General features: G+C 40.4%; 1 protein-coding gene across 1 annotated transcript in view; it reads left to right on the forward strand.

Moving 5' to 3' along the window:
• Positions 1-1,694: 1,694 nt before the first annotated feature.
• Positions 1,695-25,390, forward strand: part of rprd2a (regulation of nuclear pre-mRNA domain containing 2a) — a 25,586-nt gene continuing 1,890 nt past the window's right edge. Inside the window, exons 1-10 of the mRNA XM_017715348.2 lie at positions 1,695-1,935; positions 17,819-17,948; positions 18,974-19,104; positions 19,379-19,431; positions 19,756-19,882; positions 20,043-20,218; positions 20,406-20,730; positions 20,870-21,100; positions 22,235-22,447; positions 24,881-25,390. The exon at positions 24,881-25,390 is cut by the window's right edge and continues 1,890 nt beyond it. Coding sequence (XP_017570837.1) covers positions 1,743-1,935; positions 17,819-17,948; positions 18,974-19,104; positions 19,379-19,431; positions 19,756-19,882; positions 20,043-20,218; positions 20,406-20,730; positions 20,870-21,100; positions 22,235-22,447; positions 24,881-25,390 — 2,089 coding nt within the window. The 5' untranslated portion in view covers positions 1,695-1,742. The remainder of the gene's footprint in view (positions 1,936-17,818; positions 17,949-18,973; positions 19,105-19,378; positions 19,432-19,755; positions 19,883-20,042; positions 20,219-20,405; positions 20,731-20,869; positions 21,101-22,234; positions 22,448-24,880) is intronic.

Genomic DNA, 25,390 nt, shown 5'->3' on the forward strand with positions numbered 1-25,390 from the left:
CCTTTCTCATGAATCAGACAATATAGATTAAGAAAATGCACAACTTACCATCCCACTACATTCAAAACTCAGGACTTTCACCTGAACCTGTTCATGTATCTGGAATATTCTCTATTTCTGGAAGATCAAAAGAAGAAGGAAACATTCTCTCCTTATTTTCCCTTTATTTTCTATATATTTTAGTGAAATTGACTATTGAGGCCACTTTGAACCCAGCATTACTCAAATTATAGATTAAAAGTAAAAGATTAATTTTATGTAAAGTGTTAGAATGTCACTAATGTCTTTGTGACTTTAGTGTAGGTGCAGTTAACCACATTTATTTATCAGTATTTGCTAATTTTATGCACAAAACTACACCCAGTCACTCATTTAATCCATCGTCCAACAAACAAAAAAAAAAGATTGTGCTCGAGTTGGGTTAATACATTTGAATAGTTAAGTGTTTTTTTTCTCAGATTAATGTTGAATAAATAATGTAAATAAAGTTACAAGGACTTAGTGGCATCCCAGTCATGTAATCACCCATACAGTTTCCAGAGAAACACTCCAGAGCGAGCTTCACCTTTAGTTCCAGGATGCCTCATTTATGAAAGCCTGTTTCCGCCACCAGAAAAAAATATACAGCCACTTAGTAATTCATAATAATGAGAAGGTTTTCCATAATTTTTACTTGGCATCTCATCATTATGTCTTTAATATCTCATAATAATGAGATCCCATTATTATGGCCTAGTATCTACTACTTTTTGCCTCGTAATAATGACTTACCCATAATTATGACTTAATATCTCATGATAATGAAAGTCTATCTTATATTTATGACCTAGTATCTCATAATTTTGACTGTCATATTAATGAGATCCTATCTAATAACTATGACTTACCAACTATGACTTTCATTATTATGAGTTAAAATCTCATTACTATGAGTTAAAATCGCATTATTACGGGGTAAAATCTCATTATTATGACTTAAAATCGCATTATTATGAGTTAAAATCACATTATTATGAGGTGAAATCTCAGTATTATGACTTAAAATCACATTCTTATGAGTTAAAATCTCATTCTTATGAGTTAAAATCGCATTATTATGAGGTACAATCTCATTATTAAGACTTAAAATCTCATTATTATGAGTTAAAATCTCATTCTTATAAGTTAAAATCGCATTATTATGACTTAAAATCGCATTATTATGAGGTACAATCTCATTATGACTTAAAATCTCATTATTATGAGTTAAACCTCATTATTATAAGTTAAAATCTCATTATTATGAGGTGAAATCTCAGTATTATGACTTAAAATCATATTCTTACGAGTTAAAATCTCACTCTTATGAGTTAAAATCTCATTATTAAGACTTAAAATCTCATTATTATGAAGTAAAATCTCATTCTTATGAGTTAAAATCTCATTATTATGAGCTAAAATCTCATTCTTATGAGTTAAGCCTCATTATTATGAGTTAAAATCTCATTATTATAAGTTAAAATCTCATTATTATGAGTTAAAATCTCATTATTATGAGTTAGCATTTAATCGTTTCGACTTTCTCGTGTTTATGAGAAAATTCTCTCGTTATTACGAGATGGAAAGTCATAACTCCGGACAGTTTTCTCGTGATTATGACTTACTAAGGGCCTGCACACTTCTGTCCGGTGGCGGAAACGGGCTTCTGTCCTCAGCAGCTCCGCGAACACAAGAGACAGTGGGTGAGCGCAGAGGGCCTGAAAATGGCGGCTGGAGGTGAAGCCGTGAGCGGCAACAGCCGCGGCTCGACCGCTGTTCTGGAGTCGACCTTGGACCGCCGTTTTCAAGGAGTAACAAACACAATGGAGTCCATTCAAGGACTGTCGACCTGGTGTATCGAGAACAAGAAACACCACAGCGTTATCGTGCGCTACTGGATAAAGTGGCTGCGAAAGTGTGAGTACCGACACGGCGCTAACGGCTAACAGCTAACAGCCCGTGCTCAGCTACCGGGAGCTCGGCGGCGCAGCCTGCTAGCGCGCCGCGGGTAGCGCAGTGACTTCATTCGGCCGGGGTCGGTAGATGGGTAACTTAGAGCCGTTAAACTAGCTTAGAGACGTTTTAACGTTGATCCAGCGGGATGTGGGGTGTCTGGCGGGCCGAGAGACTCGTGTAAACTCGTCGGAATAGCGTCCGATCGCAGTCGGACAACTCCGCTTGCGGGTTAGCTTAGCCAGCTGGCTAACGCAGTGAGGCTTCTGCCCGGTTATGCTCGGGGGCTACGCTAGCTCGGCTAGCTCGCCGCGGCTGATGGTTTCAGCCCGCGTGTAGAACCAGTGCGGTTGTCTAGAACGTTCCTTAACATGTTGGGCAGTTTAGCAGTGCCGCATGGGGCAGCTGGCCGGGCCGATGAAGTCTGGAGGAGAGTGCTGTTAGTCGCTGGCTGACGGGAAGCTTCGTTTGTCTCGCAGCCAGCGATGTTTTCTCATGACCGATACTTGATGCTGGCTAATACGGTCGAGTGCGCCTCAGACGTGGCTGAGCAAACTACGCTAAAGCTGCGGGCTGCATTGAGAACACGCAGGCGGACGCTGTAGACCGGCTCTGGTTATTATATGACATTGCTTTTGATTATTTGAAGCTTGGTGAAGTTTTTCTTAAAGGGCAACTCCACAGTTTTTACAATAAAATCTGCATAATTAAACGACTAAGACGTAAACACAGTCGTTCTGGTTTGTTTGGTGTTGAAAGCTCCGTTCTAGAGAAACTTGAAGGCGACTGAAAGCTCCCATACAGATGGTTACTGCATGGGGTTTATGATCGCTCAGCCTGGGGTCTGAAGCTTTGGTTTGTGGCCTAAAACGTATTTTAATCAATTTAATCTAATCCGTTCGTTAAATGTACGCATGAAATGTGTTCTACGGCAAATCGGTCCACAAGCAGGTTTTTTCCTAGGTTTTCCTCTATTGCACCGTCATTAACACTGCATTGAAAACCTCAGAGCACGCGTGTTGGTTTACTGGTAGTTTAGGACGGCGGCTAAGTTTGTGTTGTAGGCATGGTGACTCCTGGTTCCTATCAGCACCACTGTAGAGAAGTCCGAGTCGATACGTTTATCTGCCAATTAACCATTTCGCATCAAACCGCTCTGACTGACTTTGCTTATACCTCATCCGCTGAATTACACAGACTCTAAATGGGCAAGTCCAGAGTTAAAGCACGGCGCAGTTCAGAGGACTCCCCACAAAACCTTTCAGTGTAAAAGTTGGTACAGATCTTTGAGCTCTACCTATTTAGTTTTCAGCAGTTTTCAGTTACGGGGCATTTTATCATTAACTTTTGGTTGCGCTTCGGTTGTACAGGTGTGTGTCATTTGGCTGTTTCCAGATAAATTCCCCTTTCGTGAAGGTTCAACGGACTGCAGGGTAGTTATGTGGGTCTTAGTGCCCTGGAGAGCGTTGTGCAGATGTATTTATGTATATATGTCCTACAGTTAATGAGTTGAAGGAAAATTTTAATGATGATGGTTTGTTATAGTCTGTATTACTGCTCATGCACACAACCATATTTAGGCTTGATGTTGACAAGTTTGTGATTGGCACAAAGGGTTTCCATGGAAAATTGGTCCCTGTGAACTACAGGACAGGTAGCCTTTATCAGACTAGTTCTGCTTTTTACTTGTGAAAGCAGCAGGAAGAGCGGTAATACTAAATCTGGGCTGAACATTCTGAAGGTGGTTTTGAGTTTTTGTTAGTGGTTATTAGGCATTTCTGCACTTAGGATAACTTGGCATTTAGGATGAGTAAGTCCAGAAAATTGTCTTCTTTTACCAGTTTTATCCACAACATCTAACTTTATTTTGCCTTTTTTCTTGTGATTCGCAGGCCTTTTACAGAACGTTATGTATGTGGTGAACTTTTGCAGAGTTGGTATAAGTGTAGCTAATCTTGACCGTGAATGGCAACCGACTTTTCTGTCCATTGGTGTCTCTCTTATTGTAAAGTAGGCCAAGAAAGCTGTTATGTTTGGCTGACTTCGGTAGTGGTTGGAGAACATCGTCTGATATATCATAAGTGGGCTGTTTTCCTACCCTGCTTGTGTTTGATGTGTCATTGTTGAACAGATGTTGTTGCACAGTGACGTACATCATTCACAGAACCTATAAAAATCAAGCAGTGGCAGGTCAGAAAGGGTTGCCTGTTGCTTAACCAGTGAAAAAGAATCCACCTCAACAGAAAGTGGGAGTGTTCGGCAAACTTTTACTAGGGTTTAGTTCATTAGCTCATGTAGTTGGTGCCTTACCCTTGCAAGTGTTTTACACATACTTTTAGAGGTGACCAAAAACAGAACGAAATTTTGAAACTTGTGCCTGTGGCTGCTTCTGCTGCTTGCTGGGCATGCCCAGAATAAAACGGCACATTGATAACACAGGACTGGAATGCAAGCGGCAGTGGTATGGATGTGTAGTTTCCATATTTGGTTTAAAATGTGCTTCACTTAAATGTGCTGGCATTGGAAAACAAAGGGAGTATTTGCGGCTGTGGCAGAGACTTTGTACCAGTCCACTAAGGCTGTGTTAAAATGTTGATACGGCACTATATCAGGGATAAGCCTGATGCAATTCAGTCATTGCTGCATCAATGATTGAAACCACTACTGTGTTCATGTCTGAGAGTGCGATGCTTACTCCATCCAGCTTGGGGCAAACGTGCTGGGGTTAAACTCTTTTATTATTTGTATATAACGCTATAAATGGTTCACTCCAGTCCCTTGGTACGGTATCCAGTAGCCAAAAAAAAAAACCCAACAGACGAGACACAAACAGTGCATCAGTACAGGTCTGCTAATATAGGAAAGCCGTCTGCTGATTTACTGTCACACCAGACAGCGTGTCCTTACAATGAAGCCAGTACAAAGTAATGCATATAAATCCTTCTGTGTTGACTGTTAGGGTGAACCTTTTATATTGAAGGCGTGCACAGGGCAGCAGCAGCATGCACAAAGTTTAGTTTCACTTTGTTTTTTTTATCTACTGCTACAGAAGTCTGTGTTAAAATCTGAGTTCAGTGGAACTTGGGTTGTTGGTTGGGCAGTGTCCTCCTAAATGACCATCTGACGCCAGGCTTGGAGTGACATTAGTTGTTCATTTGTGTGTATGTGAATGAAGTGAGCATCTTTCACTGTTATGGCATCTTTGATGTTGGTCATATATGAGAGCTAGTTTCACTTTGATATGTGCCCATGAAATGATGGCTGCTTCTGTTATTACAGGAGCAAAGATCACTCCTCTGCTTCTGTCTTCTGACCAGCATGTCTGAGCAAATCACACCTTTAATATTGTTCTTAGATGCTCCCCAACACTGTTAATTCATCTTTCTGTGTTAACTGTAAACCTAATTAAAATGTTTTAATTTTCATTCTTCCTGTGCTTATTTGTTTGTTCATCATTTCTGTTCTGTTTTTAGAACACATTGTAAGGTAAACATTGACCAAAAATGTGCTTTGTATATCTAATGTGTTTTATAATTGCATCATATTATATGAAGCTTGTATGGTGATGGGTGTTTGCTGTGGTGGTCGGTGCAGCCCTAGTCCCAGGCCTGTGTCTGCAAAGGAACGTTAGTGAATGTGTCATTACCTAAATTGTTTACAGCCAGTTATTAATTTCATCACCTGAAGTCAAACTTTTTTCCTGTCATTCTACAGGTAGTACGCTTAAGTTAGGCTGCCACTTATGGGCTCTCCCCCCCCCCCATACTTAAGGAAAAGCATGAAAACTCATTTCCTCAGGACATGACAGAACATTATATATATTATATACCACTGGCTTAGAAAGTGATGTAAATTAAAGATTCCCAAAACTAAAATCTCTTGTATTATGTAGATAAATCATAAATAAAGCACAGTATGGTCTAGCACATTGGAGCAAGTGCCCTAAAACAGGCTTCCTTAGTAGAGCGTAAGAGAGAAGATAGGCCCTTTTGTAGGGAGTGAGTGAACTTGTGTACTGCTCAAGGCCAAACGGCCAGAGTGGAAAAGTACTAGCGAGCGTTAGGAGGTACCTGGCACAAAGGTTTTTAAAAAAAAAAAAAAAAATCAAGCTAGGCCTGGAAATAATGGTTTCCACAAAAACCCCATATGATGGATATGTGGAGGACAATTTGGATATAAGGGTAGTGTCAGGACAATGGGAGACATCAAAAAAGAGGTGGGGCGTGATCACCCCACCTGCACTAAGAGTATAAAATATGTGAATATTCCCTGTATGAATGAGTGTGTGTCCGAAGACCGTTGGAAGAACATTCTCCATGCTTAAAGAAAGAATAAAGGACCTGCGCTTCTGAACCTTGAAGAGTCTTCTTGTATTTCTTAGCTCGTTCGATTCTTTTATTTTCTTTCAACAAATTATTGAATTTGTTTTATTTTACAAACCAGAAATAATACGTAGGCTTGGTGGTCAAACAAGTGTCGAGGAACGACAAAAGTGTGTGTGTGTGTGTGTGTGTGTGTGTATTATATACCATTATACAGAACATTATATACCAGTATGCCAATTTGCATAGGACTGATATAATCTGGGGTCATGCAGGGGTAAACAGATATAACTGGGTGACTGGACATTAGGCAATGTAATTCAACATCAGCGCATGTGTTCCTCCCCTTCAAGCAGCAGTGACAGTAGTGTACTGTCTGCACAGTCTAACCTTCTAACCTTTTAAAGCTGCTCGTATTGTTGAGCTGCTGCTAATAACAGTAGACAGAACAACAGTGAAGCCGTGCGTGTGAGGAAACAGTTTTGTGCAATTTGCATACAAAGTGTAATGTTGGACAAAGTAACAGCAGTCTGATTAATCCTAAAGGAGCAGAGATGAAGCGAGGTTATCTGTTAATACCAAGTTTTGATGAGCTGAGCTTTGTGAAGACAGGGAACATAAAGATTACTCTGATGCTGTCGTTTTATTTGCTTCTGCAACACATCAATCTACTTAGTACTATGGCTAAATAGTCTAGTTGGGATAGTTCTGTGAACTACATTAAGGATTTAGTTTAACTCTTGCTATATCCTTTTGTAAGTGGTACTTGTGTTACCAGTTAAAATGAAGTTGATGAGCCAGCATCAACTCCAGAAAACACTCAGATGTGCATCTTTAAGTTGGGTTGCCACAGCAGGTGTGCTCTCAGAAATGTGCTATCAGAAATTATTGAAACATTTTAACCGAAAGCATTGGTACAGCACTTCTGTGTTTGTTGGTAAATCGTTTATGTTTGTATTTGTTGCATATTGTGACTGCACTGCAACTTGACCGATATGGTGAAAAGCAGATGTAGCTCTGGTGGTAAATGGTACGACCATTGTCTTTGTGCTGGAATGCAGTTGCTCTCATGTTGTTGCTGTTGCACAGAAACCTCTCTGGGTTTGTTGCTCTTTACTATTTGGCTTAAGTTGATAACTGTATGCTTCCTTTTGCATGGTGTGTTACGATGAATGGACCAACAGAAATGTCCATTACACGTTAATGTTTTTTCCTTCTTCTGTGAAGTGGCTCTTTTGGAAATACAAAGTTTGAAATGTTTTTCCTCAACAGTGATGCTGGTAGGCATTATATTTGAGCAGTATATAGCAGAGTTTTAAAAGGTTATCATCAAATACCTGATGGCTGCTAACTTGGCAAATTTAGCAAGTCTCTACTGTGGCCTCATGTCCACTGCAGGGCTGGATGGTTCTGAGCATGCAGGGTAACCAGTGGCTTTTTACACAGACATGGTTTTACATGCAGAGCATAAAAGCCTAACTGTACTCAGGCGACCGAAACATGCGGTGAGATGACATAATAACGTAGCTATTTGCTGGTTGGCTGTACATTTATGTCTGTGTACTGCCACCCAGATCCAGCTGTGCAATTTTAAACCTGAAAATAATAAAGTAAGTTCAGTTTACTCACATGGATGCAAAATGACTGAAAGCAGTGCATGAGTTTACACGCTTTACTGAAGCAGGTTTAGATGATAATGACTAAAATCTGGGGAAAGGACGTCGAGTGGATGGTGTTGGAGGGACAGAAAGCTGAGATTAAACCTCTTCTGTGGTGTTTGGAGCTGTAGCGTCCTAGCTGTGCTAATGTTGGCTGGCTCATCTCTCCTTAGCTTAGCTAAAGGGATCCAGACAGCCCACTATGAGTTCAGTTTGACTTACCGGTGCTCTGCTGTCGATGATGGGGGGGAAAAAAATCACTGTGTGGTGCCTCTCACACTTGTACAGACTCAGGTCCCGCTGACTGATGCTTAAAAAAGCAGCCATTTAGAGGTTAAAGACTAAGAGCACAAATTGGAATGACTTGTGTTGAAGCGACAAAAATATGACGTAGACTTGTTCTGTGGTGGTTTAAGCTGTACTCTGCTGGGAGACACCAATGCTAGCGTAGTTAGTCGGCTACAGGTGAAACCCCCTGCAATACAGGCTCAGTTTAAGTTACTGATGTTCAAATAGCACCCATTCAGAAGATAAAGAATTTCAGAGGAAACAGAGACTCGTGTTGAAGTGACCGCACGGAATCAAACGTGCTTTGTGGTGGTGTGGAAAGGAAACGTTCTCATCAGTCTAACGCCTAGATAGTCGAGATTTCTTGCTTAGCTGTACTCATTGGTTCTGTCAAGCCCTGGGCTGTACCTCTGCCGTCTCCACCAGTTTACAGCTCTTAGGTTTAAAACAGAAATCATTAAAAAACGAAGTCCTTGTTTGTCTAACATGCCGCCAAAGCACCATCAGGATCAGGTCCTTCATATTATACTTAACGTCCCCATCATAGCTGACTTGGCTATTGCTGAGCGTCTGTGGCCGACTGTATGTCTGTGGCGTGTTCTGCACTGTTGGATGTCTGTCAGTAATGTTTCGGCTGATTGAACATGCTGAACCTGAGCTGCCGGTTGAAATGTGAAAATTTTCTTATCAGCTTAGCAAATGAGCCCATAAGTAAAACAAGTGAGTAAAGCAGTTTTAAGAGGGCACAAAGAGGTTTTCAATGTGAGTGCAAGTTGCAAGGTTTTATTACTATTATAAGCATTTAAATAACTTGTCTCAACAAATAGTATTTGAATAACCTGTTCACAAGATATTTTGTATAGTTATGAGCAAAGTTGGACACAAGAAAACCCTTAATATGCTTTTAATGATAACACTAACATAAACCACGGAAAACATTTGGAGCTGGGAAGAAATTGAACTATGATCATCTTTAATTTGTTGTGCAAAGGGCTGGTTATAAAATTTGAGTTTGAATACTGTACCAAGGCTCAAGCACATTTAACAGCAACTGAAATATGATATTTTGCACAGTATGGTTCAGGCTCTTACCCGGTATTGTGAAGATATATGACTAAGACTATGTGCCACTTCTTAGCTCAGCCCTGTGTGCGTTACATGATGAGAATAGTGTCGCCTGTTTTCTTACCAGAAGGAATGGAAGAGTGTGCCCTTACTTACTTTAACCTCTTTACGTGCCTTGGCCCGCCGGCGGGCTAGAAATGTCATAATTAATGTTTGCCAGTGTTTATGAATAATTATAGGGTCAATATAGACACCCAATATGTCATATGAAAGCTTAGAACCTCTGCTTGCCAGCTATCTAGCCAGTTTAGCTGTATTTCCTTTCAGAAAATAACCATTTTGGGAGAAATATACCTTGTTAGCAAAAGTTTTATTTAAAAATAAGCTTAATATTTTTTATATTTGCGGTTTTTATAAATCCATATTTGATCCAATGTGGGCATGTTATACATCATTCAACCCGGCTGGCTCTCCGGATTACGACGCGATGATCCGTTTTACTGTACGACGTAGGGTTTCCAAATTAGAGCCAAAAGAGTGTGGCATTTCAAACAGGAGATTTTTTCCCCCGAAAACTCAGCCTTGGTGCGTAATGACCCCTGCTGCTCGCCGAAACGCGTCACACGCAAACAGCTCACAGCTTCGCTTACCTCTCCTTGTTGGCTTCAAAATGACACCACACCCGTGTACTTCCGATAACGCATTCGGTAGTAATCCTCTTTTTTGTGCACAGAGTGCTTGAAAAAAACAGAAGGCAAAAATCTTTTATGTCTAATTTAAACCCAAATTAAAATATGTTCTCCTTGGGCTATCACTTTCAAACACACATGTTCGTAAAGCTGAGATTCTCCCCTTTCCAACGACACGTCAATCAAACCTGTCGACCAACCAGGTGTCACGTTAGGCGGGCGCACAACAGGGGAGGTGGGATATAAACAGGAAGATTAGCCATGGATAGCACGCCAAGAGTGCAGCAGGCACGGAGAACGCCATAGAGAATGCCACGGTAAACACAGCTGAGCATAATTATTTGGCTTTTATAATACAGTTGAAATTGTTGTTATAACAAAATTTTGTCAAATAATGTAAAGAAATACACCATAGGATGTTGCCATCAAGAGTAGGTAATACATAAACACTTTTTTTTTCCTGCAAAAATAGTTAGAAAATTAGTTTTTTTCAATTTGGAGAGGTTGTGGACCTTTGGAGACTTCAAAGGGACACTTGGAGAAACTTATGTACACTATCTACTCTAGAGTGAATAACAGGTGAAAAACCTGGACCATTCTACAGAGTATAGAGCAGTGTGTTTTGGTTCAAGACTGTTGTTTGGATATCATGGAAGAGCAAAAATGATATCTTGATATACTTTGAACATGGAGCACATACATTAAATAAGTATGAAAAAACTAACTATTGCTATTTTGTCACATTTTAATTATTTTTTTGCTTTTAAATGATCATTTATATTTATTAAACCTCACCCATGTTAAAAAGTAATTGCCCCAGTCTAATACTAGTTGTGCCACTCTTGGCAGTAACAACTGCAGTCAAACATTTGCAGTAACTTGTGATGAGTCTTTTACATCACAGTGAAGGACACAGTGTGTCTCTTTTTTGCTGAATTGTTTTAGTTCACCTACTTTGGAGGGTTTTCAAGCATGAACTGCCTGTTTGAGGTCTTGCCACAGGATCTTAATAGGACCTCCTGTGACCTCCTGGATGAGTTGTTGATGTGCTTTTAGTGAAATTTTGGTAGGGTAGCCACCCCTGAGAAGGTTTACCACTGTTTCAGGTTTCTCCACTTGTGGATAATGGCTCTCACTGTGGAGTCTGTAACCCTTTCCAGACTGGCAGACTTCAGCGACTTTGTTTTGCATCTGTATTCGAATCCCTTTGGAACGTGCTGCTTTTTGAGACCTTCTAGTCTGCTTCACACTGCCAGACAGGGTCTACTGAAGTCATGCTTAGACTCAACAGGTCTGGCAGTAATCATGTCTGGGTGTGGCAGTGAAATTGACCCCAACAGTCAATTCTGGCTGATTTAGTACCTAAGAGGGCGGTTACTTTTTCACATAGGGCCAGGCAGGCCTGGGCAGCATTTTTCCTTCAGTAAACGAAATCATTTAAAAACAGCATTTTGTGTTTACTTGGGTTATTTCGGTCTAATATTAAAAGAAGTTTGATGATCTGAAACATTCCAGTGCGACAAACATGCAAAATTGGAAGAAATTAAGGGGCAAATGCTTTTTTTTTTTTTTACAGCATTAATTCTGACTAATCAATGTAAATGCTGTGTATTTGTTCTGAGGGGTTTTGTTTAAGTTTTTTATTCGCTTGATGAAGTTTCCTTTAGAGATGATCGTGACTGGCTGAAAAGTGTGTTGATTATTTTGCAAACAGTCAATTGTGGCGTTTTTCTTTGATCAACTGTTTAGCTGATGATGACTTAAATATTCAAATCCTGTTGTTGGTTTTGCTTCATTTGGTGTATTTAGAAAAATTGCATTCATTATTTTGATTTGGTGCAGATGTTTGGTTAATCTTTATGGAAAGAGCACAGTAATGAAGTTGAGCCAGAATGACCAGGAACCTCGGAAGCAGTGCAGAAATGGAGACTTTCTCTCTAAATGTGGTCGACTGTCCTCTAATCAGGTGATGGTGAACTGAGTGTGATCAGCCGTGCCATGAAGCAGACAAAATTAGCAGTTTTCCGCCTAATGGAGTGGAGCTGTCCACGGAGTCTCAGAAGGCTTCACATAAATTGGTACTTTGTGTTACAGCTCTTTAAAGATGGGGTGAAAGTCAGTGCGAAATGATGTCTCTACTCTTGTGTCCTCAAAACCCATTGAGCTTCCTCCTCTGTATTTTCAGCCTGTGTTTGTTTCTTTTGGTGCTTCAAAAAAAGCAAAGGTGCCACAAGACAGTGTAACTGGTCTAAAGGTCTGCACAAGCACAGTGGCCAGAAACTTTGTGCTATTGAGCAAAAACTACAAACCGTTTTTTATATATATATATATATATATATATATATATATATATATATATATATATATATATATATATATATATATATATATATATATATATATATTCTCTTTTCTTTTCAGATTTTACCAGTTTTTGGTGTTGTTTTTGAAATGGTCACCTGACCTTCAGTTTTAAGTATTTAGGTCTATCCCCATTCAAATAGATAGGAGCCTGGACTTGTATGGCTGGAAATAACTGCCCTGTGCTGTTGCAGAAGTGGCCACCGGCTGAGCAGACTCCTACAAGTGCTTTGGTGATGCTCACTTATAGTGCCTGGAATACCTGGAACTGTCATGTGCGCACTGTGCTATTTTAAATGTATTGACCCTCTTCAGAGTATATCAGTGTTCAAAATATTGATATGCCAATATACCATGGCTAAACTTGGCTGGGTGCTGTCAGCTGGTTTGTGTATAATGCATCTCTGTCAATGTTTAGCTCAGAATTTGTTTTAAAAACTAAAGAATAAATAAGTAAATAAATAAATAAATAAGGTTGTTGAGAATGGTGATGACATTTTTGTTGGCCATTTAAGTTAAAATACAGTATTGTTTATAGCTGAATCAAGTCATGACTGGTCACGCCTATATATGACTGTGTTGATAAGTTCACTATGACGCAGGGCAGGTTTGAATGAAGGTGAGGGTGAGATTTATAACGTACCATACATGGCAAGCAGGGCTGGGAGGGTTACTTTAAAAATGTATTTTGGTACAGATTTGGATCACTGATTACCTGTTAATTGTAACGAGGGCCATCGCGATCATGAAGTTGTAGCTCACAAATAAGTGGCATATAAATAATTGCAAGTTACCCTTTGTCTTTTTTTTTTCTCATTGATTTCAGCTTCAATTACAAGCCTAAAGTGGTCAGATTGGCTGATTAGCCATCTTCCTTCCTAGCTATGTTTGATTATTAGCTGATACTGGCACAAAGGTCTACAGTTACACAGATTCATGCAGAGTCAAGCAAAGCAACACGAGTCAAAAAAGCAAAAAAACACGTGTAGGTGTAGCATTGGCTCCATATCTAGCAAGTACAGCAGTGTATTTCAGCGTTGACCTGTAAAGTCTGGAACATCAAGTTAAAAATGAGAATATTAACAGAATAGTTACTTCATGTATTCCATCATTACCAAACACTCATAGCCCGTTTGTGCTTTGTTAGTCAGAGGTTTTCCTTTTTTGTTATTTGCATGATGGATTGCACTGGAGAAGAAGGCGTGGCGCTCTGGGATTTTCTGCATCACCCACTCTGGAGAAACTAATGACCAATTAAAGCTAGTTTATGTCCTGCTGTGTGTGTGGGTGTGTGTGTGTGTGTGTGTGTGTGTGTGTGTGTGTGTGTGTGTGTGTGTGTGTGTGTGTGTGTGTGTGTGTGTGTGAGCGCCATCACTGAAGTCTCTTTAATAACTGTTAAGGCATATAAACTTTAAATCAGCGACAGGGTGATCATGTTTCATGACGTTTTTTTTAAACACTCAAACTGCTTGGTATCTGAACGTGCACTGAACTCTATGTCTGCTGATGCCGTTTGCATTAGGGATTCATACAGGTACTCAAATAATCGAGGGGTCGGTACTAAAATGGCTTCCACTATTCATGAAGGAAATACGAAGAAAACATACAGACCAACAGTTTAGTAAAATGTGGTGAGTAGAGGGGAAACGATATGAAAATGTAATAACATGATTATAGTATGCGAGATGATCATGGTTATGAGTGTTATTGCAGTTCTGTTAGAGTGTGCAGTAACATTAAAGGTGTCGCTATGAAAGGTTCCAACAGTTTTCTTCTGCAGACAGGGTGGCGATCTTCCACCAAACATTCTGCACATGCAGGCCTGTGTCAGGAAGGCTGTTGTTGACTTTGGTTGATGTTCTGCAGTATTTAATGTGAGTTTTTCAAAGTGTGGTAATGTACCAGGGTTTTAGGCCCAATCCCATTTCTTCTTTTTACTCCTACCCTGTTTCTAGTGTCACCTTAACCCCTTGGAGTTACAAGGGGTAGTGGTTGAAATCATTTATTGGTTGAATCAATTATTCATTATCGCCCACCGCTGATTCGTTGGTGATGCGACTGAAGTCAGCTGTTCACCAGCTTCTTGTTAGAATTTTCCCATTCCACCTTAAATGGAGCAGCAGTTACATTCTGGCACTTTAGGCGTCAGAACAGCTGGACTATTTAACGTAGAATGGGAAATTCTATGCTTGTTATGAAGAAAAGGACCATAATACATTAAAATGACGTTCAGCTAAGATGATGCAAAGATTTTCATCATTTTTTTTAACTGAGAAAAAACTTGTTTGTTAAGGACGTGACTGAGAATGCAGAGACTGTACTGCCTGGTGGGCCTTTAGCACTATCTACTCTGTAAATAACTGACTGCAGGGGTGGAAAGAGTACTGAAAATGGCTACTTCAGTAAAAGTGCTGTTGTTGTAGTGATGATTTACTTGAGTGCAGGTAAAGGTATTAGTAATTTCTTTGAGTAAATAAGTAGCAGAAAAGTAGAAAACCACTTGAGTAATTGTGACTTTTTTGAAGTCGTTTGAGAGTTGACTTAACTACATCAACGGAAATAATCTATACAGACAAAGGCAAAACGTTTCGGGAGAGAAACACTTTTGAGTCCTGGGACTGATCACGGTCTGCCCTGGTGGGGCACATTTACACATTTATTTAGTGAACTGTACAAGGAACAAGGTTTATGTTAAACTGCATGCATGTCATGGTCAGTTGATCATATGGGGCTTCCTTGTCTGTTTCCAAATCCCTGAAAGACTTTTTTCAAATTTAATTTCCATATGCATTAAAAGAAGTTGTGTGTTTGAGTCAAAATTATGAGTAGATTACAGTTAAAGTAGTTTTACTGACAGCCCTGTAGCACATCAGCTCCTTAAACGTTGGCTTATATTGTCCCCTTTAAACAGTAAACATTACATTCACAGCCTTCAAACTGTATAAATTAACTGACACCTATATAACACATTTCTACCCTTCAGATCATTAGTTATAACACCAGTTTATCCAGTGGTGATTTTCTTTGTGAGATTTCTCTGGTAACCATATTGATTGCTTCATATAGAATAAGAAGTGGATTTTTCCTTTATTTGACAGTTAAAATTAAACAGCTGAACAGTTAAATACAAACACAAAGGCAGAGAGAAAGAGTAAGGAGGTCAAGTCTGATGATGTTTTATCACCAAGTGAAAAAATATACAGCCAGAACTGCAGGTTTTTTTCACAATCAGACTGAAAAGTCGTCTCAGTGTTCTAGGCAAACTCCATCTGATGTCCTGGTGTCTCTGACGGCTCTTTATTAATGGGAGGTGAGCACTGCTTAGTCTGTGTACAGCATGCATGTGACAAAAGAACTACCACCTGCAGTCTGATCAGATTAGGCCAGTAAGCTTAAAAAAAACAATGCCACAAAACGATTGTGCAGAGTTTATGAGGAACAGTATCGGACAAGATTTCCTGCATCACAGCCGTATGTGGCCATGAGTCTTCAAAACAGTGACTAAATATAATATAACTAGATCAACTGCAGGCTATGGGTTGACACCTGTTAACTAAAGTAGCTGACAGGCAGTTGTCATAAAATATTCGCAATAGATTTTAAATTGAATAAGTAGATAAACAGTAAAAGTTGATGGTAAACTCAGGCCCTGTTCAGCTAGGATTACCTGGCTAGGCAGCTGCTGTGTAACTGGTTGTGTACTCAAGCTCATTGTCACCAGTGTAGTTTAGTTGGTGGTCGTAGTGCAGTGTTTCCTTAAATAGTTGGGCAGCCCGGTTAGACTCGCCTTGCTGCCCAGCTAGGAGAAGAGAAAAGTATAGCTGTGGTGTGAGTACGTACTCACTCTGGTGTAGTAAGTGGCTATTTTTCTTTAAGGGACAGGTGTCAAACTGTATTTCTTCCAGGCAATGGCTCTGCACGCATTAGTGTTTTCAAACTCTTTGAATTCAACTCCAGAAGGCCTTGTGCATTAGCTGATGAGCAGAATCTGCTGTGTTTACTGAGGCAGAATGCTGAAGTCTGCAGAGCTCTGGTCTGGAATGAACCCAGTTCGACACCCCTGCCATAAGGTAATGCTGTGTTGGGCTGCTGATGAAATGAGAATCGTGCACTCCGTTTTGGTCTCTGAGTCTTAAAGTAAAAATGCTTCGGCTTGTTTGTTTGCTTGTTTTTGTTTAACATCCGTCTTGGCAAACAGCTGATGGGCTTCTCCAATATTATTCCGAGATGGGTTGAAATATTTACCTAAAGGAGCACGGGAAAATTGTAGCACATGAAATAAAAAATTGTGGGAAAGTGAATGTAACCAAACAAAGGCTACTTACAAAGTCAAGGGTTCTACGTTAAACACTGTTATATAGTAATGTTGTGGATCTGCGTGATTTCTATAAAGAATATTTTTATGAACTGTCTAGAATGCACCAGGGCGCACGCTATTTTTTTATTTGTATATTTTAATTGTGTAGTTTTCTTGGCTGTAGGGAAGTGCAGTGCTGTGGTACAGATTCTCAGCACACAGTGAAACCATAGATGGTTTATTTTTATTGCTTATTTGCTTTGGCTATTGTAATATTGCTCATGATTTATGCTATGAAATGGTGACTGCGCAAAAGGGGTTAAACCTCATCCTCTCAATATCATGACATAGAGCAGTGGATCCCAAACCTGGTGCTGGAGGTCCTTACCCTGAATTTTTTTTTGTGTTCTTCTGCCGAAACACACCCATTTCAGTACAGGAAGGGTTTGTTAATCAGTGAGTTAGTTGGATCAGGTGAACTGGGAGCAGGGCAAACACTAAAATGTACAGCAGGTCCTTCAGGACCACTGTTCTAGAGAGCCAAAGGTCCTCCTGGTGTAACAAAAATGGTTGATGAAAAAGTTGTCAAAGTGTAGATGTGCAATGTACATTTGAATATTCTTGCCTAAAAATGTTGACCTTGTGATGTAGCCTGTGAAAAATGTTGTATTTAGTTAGGCTAGAGAAGGTAGCTGATTTAAAAAGACTGCTCAGATTCAGCTGCATCCAAGGACAACCATTTGGTTTGGTTCTGAGAATAATTCATGGCATGTTTCCTTAATAATCAGTATTAGCACAGCATGTATTGCAGTGAGTGTACAGAGAAGTCTGCGTCAGCTGGAGAGAGTAAAAATGCTTGTGTTTGTTTAGAAACTTATAAACTAACTTGTTTAGTTAGCACAACCTGCCTTTTGCTGCTATAGAAAGTTCTGAAGTCAGAACTTGTTCAGGCTTGATATAGAATATAGACTACTCAATAAGTATCTTATAGACAAAAAAAAAACAGCATAGTCATGTTTTTTTTGTTTTGTTTTTTTTCTATAAATATACTGAAAATATCTACCATTTTTCCAATATGTTCATACAACTTTAATGGAATTATATTAACTTCTCTGTAACATGTATATAAAATATATAATATTAACTGAATTTCTATTTCCTTTTCAGCGGAAGCATCTCACAGACTCAATCTCTTCTACCTGGCTAATGATGTCATTCAAAATTGCAAGAGGAAAAACGCCATTGTCTACCGCACCACTTTCACTGATGTTCTTCCGGAGGCGATTAAGCTTGTCAAGTGAGACAGTTTTTGCCCACGTCCATCACTTAAAACTGATAAGCCTGAACTGGCTCTCTCTTGCTCTCTCTTGCTCTCTCTTGCTCTCTCTCGCTCTCTCTCGCTCTCTCTCGCTCTCTCTCGCTCTCTCTCGCTCTCTCTCTCGCTCTCTCTCTCGCTCTCTCTCTCGCTCTCTCTCTCGCTCTCTCTCTCTCTCGCTCTCTCTCTCTCTCTCTCTCTCTCTCGCGCTCTCTTGCTCTCTCTCGCTCTCTCTCGCTCTCTCTCGCTCTCTCTCGCTCTCTCTCGCTCTCTCTCGCTCTCTCTCGCTCTCTCTCGCTCTCTCTCGCTCTCTCTCGCTCTCTCTCGCTGTCTCTCGCTGTCTCTTGCTCTCTCTTGCTCTCTCTTGCTCTCTCTTGCTCTCTCTTGCGCTCTCTTGCGCTCTCTTGCTCTCTCTCGCGCTCTCTTGCTCTCTCGCTGTCTCTCGCTCTCTTGCTCTCTCTCGCTCTCTCGCTCTCTCGCTCTCTCGCTCTCTCGCTCTCTTGCTCTCTTGCTCTCTTGCTCTCTCTCGCTCTCTTGCTCTCGCTCTCTCTCTTGCGCTCTCTCTGGTGAACTGGGGATAATGGTATTTTGGGTACTTTCTTTTAGGCCATTCATCATAAAATTTACAAACAATGTAAAGAGTAACAAAAAATGTCAAAAACTGAAAAATGCCAAAAAAGGAGATACAAGGTTTTCTTCCGACAGCAACGATATACAAGAAATATTAATGCTATTTTCTGATTAATACCGTCTTTATTAAAGAAATATTTTGAATTGAAAAGTGTTTTCAATTATGTCAGCTGTTATACTTTTGAAAAACTTGTTATATCCAAAACTGTTACAAAAAGAAGTACAGCATTTTGGAATGAGAATACTTCTTGTCCTGAAATCTTCACTGTTTGTCCCCTGTCATGATATCCCTGTATTCTATATTCTATGAACTTTAATCTCCCTCTCCCCCTTAGTGGTATATGTTATTAAAAATGGCATTTTCTGTCTCTCTGCAGTAATGTGAAAGACTCACAGGTGCGCAAATCTGTGGAGAGGATCCTGTCCATCTGGGAGGAGAGGAATGTTTATTCAGAAGAGCTTATTATCCAGCTTAGGAGTGGTCTGATCCAGAGAGAAGAGCCACCAGGTGAAAAGTCTCACCACACTGTTCAGTCTCATCAGCTATACTGGATAATGTCTTGGTAGAGTCAATGTAGACTAACTCAAGATTTCAATCCTTTATTATTTTGGACATGGTATGCAAATTACTCTTTCCCTTCAGATACGTGGGGGTGGGAGTTTGAGGGTGGGTGGGAGTGAGTCGGGGGGGGTTGTATTTATGTGTGTATCTATGTATTTGTGTATGTGCGTGAATGTTGTTCTTCCTTGTGTAGTGGGTAATTTGCATGTATTTATTTCAGCTCCTGTCAACCCAAAAGCAGCACTAAGATCCAAGATAGTAGCTGAGTTTGTGGTGAGTGGCAGTACTTTTTTGCAAACATGAGTTTTATGTGGACCTACCTCAAAATTAGGGTTACAACAATGTAGAAAGAGTGAGACAACGATACTGATGTTTTTCTTGAACATAACTGCTGATGCCAGTTTATTAACGTTTATAAAATTATAGAAGACTTTGACCAAATCCACCTGCAATAGCATGTATTTCTGTAGGGTTACAAACACAGTAAAATGAATAAAAAGAAGACGAGATTCACAGATGTTAAACCTTAGATTATGCCTCATGTAACAGTTTCTACAAAATGTCTAATTACTTTTCTCTGAATCTGTTTTTGGGCAGCCCTCTGCATTCATTGAGCAACTGACTAAGTACAGGAGCTCCATGGATGAGATTGAACTAAGAGAGAAGCAGCTAACTGCTATGAGAGTGGATGTGTGCAGCACAACAGCTTTAAAGAAACTCAAAGGTGAACACCGTATAAACACACTGCTTAGTTGTTTGTTTGTTACATGTGAAGATTTTCCTTGCTACATTTTAGAATTACCTCATGAAAAACTAATGCTCGATAGCTGTTGGTGCCAGCATTTTTTTAAATGTTTGAATTCTTTCTTTCTGCCATCTCCTAGATAAGGCAGGGGGCAAGCGATTTTCTAAAGATTTTGAAGATGGCAGCACAAAGCTGCAGGACTTTGTGGCTTTTCTGGATGGACAGGTCAAAAAAGGACCTTCCTTGATGGAGACTCTAGAGAATGCAGACATCTTCTATGAAATGCAGTACAAAGAGGTCAAAATTGTTACAAAAGTAAGTCATAATGTAGTTCTATGAGTTAGTGTAGTTCTACTCATGTAGATCCTAACTGAGTAATTACAGGATACAAGTATGAGGCATCTATGAGCTGGGTTAGACTAATGATGATTCAGAATGTATAGAATTAGGCATAGTATTGTATTACATAACGTATTACTAATAACTGTCTCTCATTTTTCAGGCCTATCAAACTTTTGCCAACCGAGTATTGCATCTCAAGCGCAAGCTGGACGCAATCAAAGCCTCTTTACCTGACCCCAATGACTCGCCAGTCCCCTCTCCCGTTGAAGATGCCCCTTCACCCACGGGCTCCGAGTCACCCTTCCACAACCTGCCACGTATTGGTACCCCAGACCCAGAGCTGGATGGCCAAGCTATGGAGGAAGACCTAATTGCCTTGGGCGACGCCCCTAGTCCCCTCTCATCTCCCGGGGACAAAGACAACCGTGAGGTAGAGGACATGGAGCTCTCTGACGTGGAGGAGATGGAAGGGCCGGCCATTATAGGTAAGTCACTTAAATGTTACATATATAATAAATTCTCATCCTTAATCACTACAAAAGCTGAGTCTTGTATGTGAAAAGTGTTACACTGTTGGATTGCTATAACGTTTCCTTTCTTTTTACTCATTTATCCGCTCTACAGTGGAAGAGCGAGTGGAGCAGCCTGATCCTGTGAGTGAATGCAGTGAAAGTCCTGGGCTTAGTGTCGCTGAACAGTCTCAGTCAGGTCAGGCTGAACTAGCGAAACAGGTCACAACCCCAACTGCATCAGTGACTCCAACAACCACGTCACTTCCCATTAACCTTGCTGGTGTGGATCTAGGCAAAATCAGCTCCATCCTTAGCACACTCTCAAATGTTATGAAGAACTCTGGTAAGATCATATATCCCTCACACATGTACATGCAGTATCTCACAAAAGTGAGTACACTCCTCACATTTCTGCAAATCTTTTCATGAGACAACACTATAGAAATGAAGCTTGGATATAACTTAAGTAGTCATTGTCCAGCTTGTATAGCAGTGCAGATTTACTGTCCTCTGAAATAATTAAACACTTAATGTCTAAATAGCTGACAACACAAGCGAGTACACCTCACAGTGAACATGTCCAAACTGTGCTCAAAATGTCAGTATTTTGTGTGACCATCACTATTATCTACCACTGCCTTAACCCTCTTGGGCATGGAATTCACCAGAGCTGCACAGGTTGCTACTGGAATCCTCTTCCACTTCTCCATGATGACATCACTGTGCTGGTAGATGTTGGACACCTAGCGCTCCTCCTCCTTCCGCTTGTGGATGCCCCACAGGTGCTCAATTGGGTTTAGGTCTGGAGACATCCTTGGCCAGCCCATCACTTTTACCTTCAGCAAGGCAGTTGTCATATTGGAGGTGTGTTTGGGGTCATTATAGAGTTGGAAAACTGCCATGTGGCGCAGTTTCCAAAGGAAGGGGATCATTCTCTGCTTCAAAATGTCACAGTACATATTGGAATTCATGTTTCCCTCAATGAACCACAGCTTCACAGTGCCAGCAGCACCCGTGCAGCTCCAGACCATGATACTACCACCACCATGCTTGCCTGTAGGCAAGAGACAGTTGTCTTGGTACTCTTCACCAGGGCTCTGGATATGCTCCCCATTCACACCTGGAACCTTGTAACTCTAATGAGTCATATGACACCAGGGAGGGACAACACCAGAATTGGGCACAGTTTGCCCATGTTCACTGTGAGGTGGACTCACTTGTGTTGCCAGCTATTTAGACATTAATGGCTGTGTGTTGAGTTCTTTTCAGAGAACAGTAAATCTGTACTGCTATACAAGTTTCATTTCTGTAGTGTTGTCCCATGAAACGATATAATAAAATGTTTGCAGAAATGTGAGGGATGTAATCACTTTTGTGAGATGCTGTATGTTTTACAGAATTTGAAAATAAAATAAGGACTTTGAACGCTGCAGCAAGATCATCAGCTTTACTTCTCACTGCTTTTTCACTCCTGTAGGAGTAAGCCCAGCATCCCGCTCATCTGCTAGTACTTCAAGCACCTCTACCACAGCAAGTTCATGTCTGAAAACCCCAACCCCACCCACCTCCACCCCAGCAGCAGCTCCTGCACCCAGCCCACTGGCCAGCATGCTCTCCAGGGTGGACCTCAAGCCCAGCACCCTGCTCAACGCCTTGTCTAAAACCCAGGCACAAGGAACTGGCCTTCAGGGTGAGAAGGGAGAACTTCAAAAGTTTACTGGAAAAGAGTTATGGGATTAGTAAGCAAGGTTTCTGTTTGGTGTGACGTATTCCCTAGTGCATTATCAAAAGATAATCAGAACATAAACAGCTGTGTGCTGTTAGCTTAGTAGCTGTGCTAGCATAGTACATTTTAATTGGAAGAAATAAATGTGGAAGAATGCAGACTAAATAGTGTGTCTGAGCCAGGGATTGATATAGTTTAAAATGTTTCAACACTGAAACCTTGACTTTAACGCAGGTTCTGGAATAATACTTGTTTTGATAGCTTGCTTAGTCCAACAAATGGTTAAATCATACCTGGCTTTGAGATATTAGATCTCTTAAGTTAAGTTTTAAGTTTTTTGGCTTCTTATGTACTCAAGACACCTATTTTTACATGCTAAAATGAGATAAATATACAGTAGTGTTCAGCCAGCCCAAAGGACAAAATAATTAGTGATTGTGTTACTTGATCACTTCAATTCAATCTGAATAGCTAATAGTTCATTTTAATCTATACATCTGTTTGCTTTAGGGGTGTTTTCACACTTCAGTTTCTTTCCAGACTGGGAGCAGTTTGTTCAGTTTGGTACGTTCAAGGACATTTGTCGGTCCAGAGAACTGACCTCTTTTCGCTGTTGACAGGGCACTTCAGATCGACTCACTTCCATGGTTCTTTGTTTGTCTAAAATATCTCATTTTAGTTTTTTGGAAACTCCTCCCATCATCTCACGTGTTTGGCTATGAATACTAGGTACTGCATATGCTGCTGAAGTTGAGTCTCAAGCAGAATCTCTTAAAGTTCATTGAAAGTCCACATTATCCTTCTTATGGCTAAAAAGAATGACTGACTGAATTGGTCCTATGGCCCAGTTGACTTTTCTGGTAATGCACACGTTTAAGACTGCATTCCTGAAGCCTGGAGAAGACCAGAGATTTAGTTTGTGCTCATAGCAAGAAGGAGCATGTCTTGTGGCTGAGGGTGTAGCTGTGCATTTACGGGTTCCCACACAAGTATGTGCCACCCATCCGATAATCGCTTTTCAACACTGTTTGAATGTCAATTGCCTATCAAAGGAATGTGACGCTAATAAAAGTAGGAGTCTGTTGGCAGTTCCCATCCCTTAGTTGTCAGAAGCACCTAAAGGATTTACCAGTTGTCTACTATTTTGCAGAAAATGTGTACACAAAAGTGATGTATGGAATTATGCAATTAATTCATGGTTTGTAAGAAATTCTTGTGTGAAAACCACCAGTGGGCACCAATTCCCCCAAACAGAGCCCAGGATATGTCCTGGTTGCAGACTCGAGTGTGAAAATGCCCTGATATTATATGGGTCCCAGTATAAGCACCACACCAATAACCGTATCAGTGCAACCATCCAAGACAACCACCTTGCGAATGTTATAGTTAGCTTTTTTTTTCTTCTTCATGTTTACATTTACAGCATTTAGCAGACGCTCTTATCCAGAGTGACTTACAAGAAGTGCTTTGTCTATGTAGAGAAAGTATCTTTGCTAGTTACCAATAGGTTAGAAAAGAAAAGAGAGAAAGACAGTCCTGAGCTCAGATACTGCTAGAAACAAAGTAAAAAGGAACAGAGTTGAACACAGAACTCTGTGCCATACAATACAATACAATACAATACCAGTAAACTACAATACACAGTGCAATACAATAAAATAAAATATAAGCACAGCACAATATATTGTAAACAATACAGTTATGTTAACTGTTCCACATTCATTGTTGTCCACAGCAGTTTGAATTCTAATGACTGTAGACAGACTTGGAAGGTGAGAGGCCTACTGGCTGTGATTTAGTCAAACACATTGCAGCTGGAATCTCAAGTGGTGCAACTGTCTAAGGGTTTGCCTGCTCATCGTGTCATTCAAATATCACGGACATCTGTGATGGGGATACCTCTCCCTCTTTTATTACACATTACAAAAATCAATATTTACTAAATCTAAACCTCAAAACTAAAACTAAGTAATTTTTTTTCTCAAAGTATGTCTTTACTATTTATGGGAATTTATCTATCATTATTGAAAGCGCACAGAATATTGGGTAGGTGCATGGTGTTTGGATACACTGATTTTGCAGATGCCAGGTGTAAACTTTGAGGAAACAACAAATTGGCAAATGCATAATTTCACTTCTGGTTATGTAATTTGAATTTTGAGGATCCGTGAATGAATAGAAGAATGTATGGAATACTGTAGATACATGGAGATAATTGATAATCATTTTAAATGCTGTTTTAGCGGTATTTTGGAAAAAAGTGGAGTGACATGAAAAAAGAAAGTAGGAGGAGGGAAGCTTTGTATCCTTGTGATTGGCTTCTTTACAAACATGTTGACTCCAGTTTTTCCTATACCCTTGTTTCCTTCTTTTTTCCATGTCCATCTCTCCTTTCAGGATTATCATCTTTGCTGAACAGTCAGACTGGAATGACCTCTACTCCTTCAGGCTCAGATATGGACCCATCCCCAGACCCCACTCTCTTAGCACAAGCCCATGCATCTCCCAAGACCACCTCAGTGTCCTCTACTCCTCCATTGGTAAGAGGCTCAACCCCTCAAAGAGTTGTTCCTCTCCAGCCTTCTCAGTCTCCCAACATTGCACAGACCAGAGATCTTCAGACAAATGTGGAGAAAGATAAAGTAGAGCATATCCCTTCTGCCGGCTCTAGCCTGGATTCCAAAATTGATAATTTCCTCCAGGTAAATCCAGGACTAAGAGGCTTGAATATGGGTTTCCCATCTGTTCTTCCCTGGCCTAAGGCTGTTGATAGTCCCTTAGCAAGCACAGAGAACCTAGGGGGGACCCCTGTGAGGGATGAGTCTGGTGCTACTCCGACTCAAGATGAGGTCATGGATGATCCTGTAGCACAGCAGTTTGTGTATAAAGGTGGGCCTCTCCAAACGC

The sequence above is a fragment of the Pygocentrus nattereri genome, chromosome 1 (assembly GCF_015220715.1).
Source record: "Pygocentrus nattereri isolate fPygNat1 chromosome 1, fPygNat1.pri, whole genome shotgun sequence".
Lineage (NCBI taxonomy): Eukaryota > Metazoa > Chordata > Actinopteri > Characiformes > Serrasalmidae > Pygocentrus > Pygocentrus nattereri.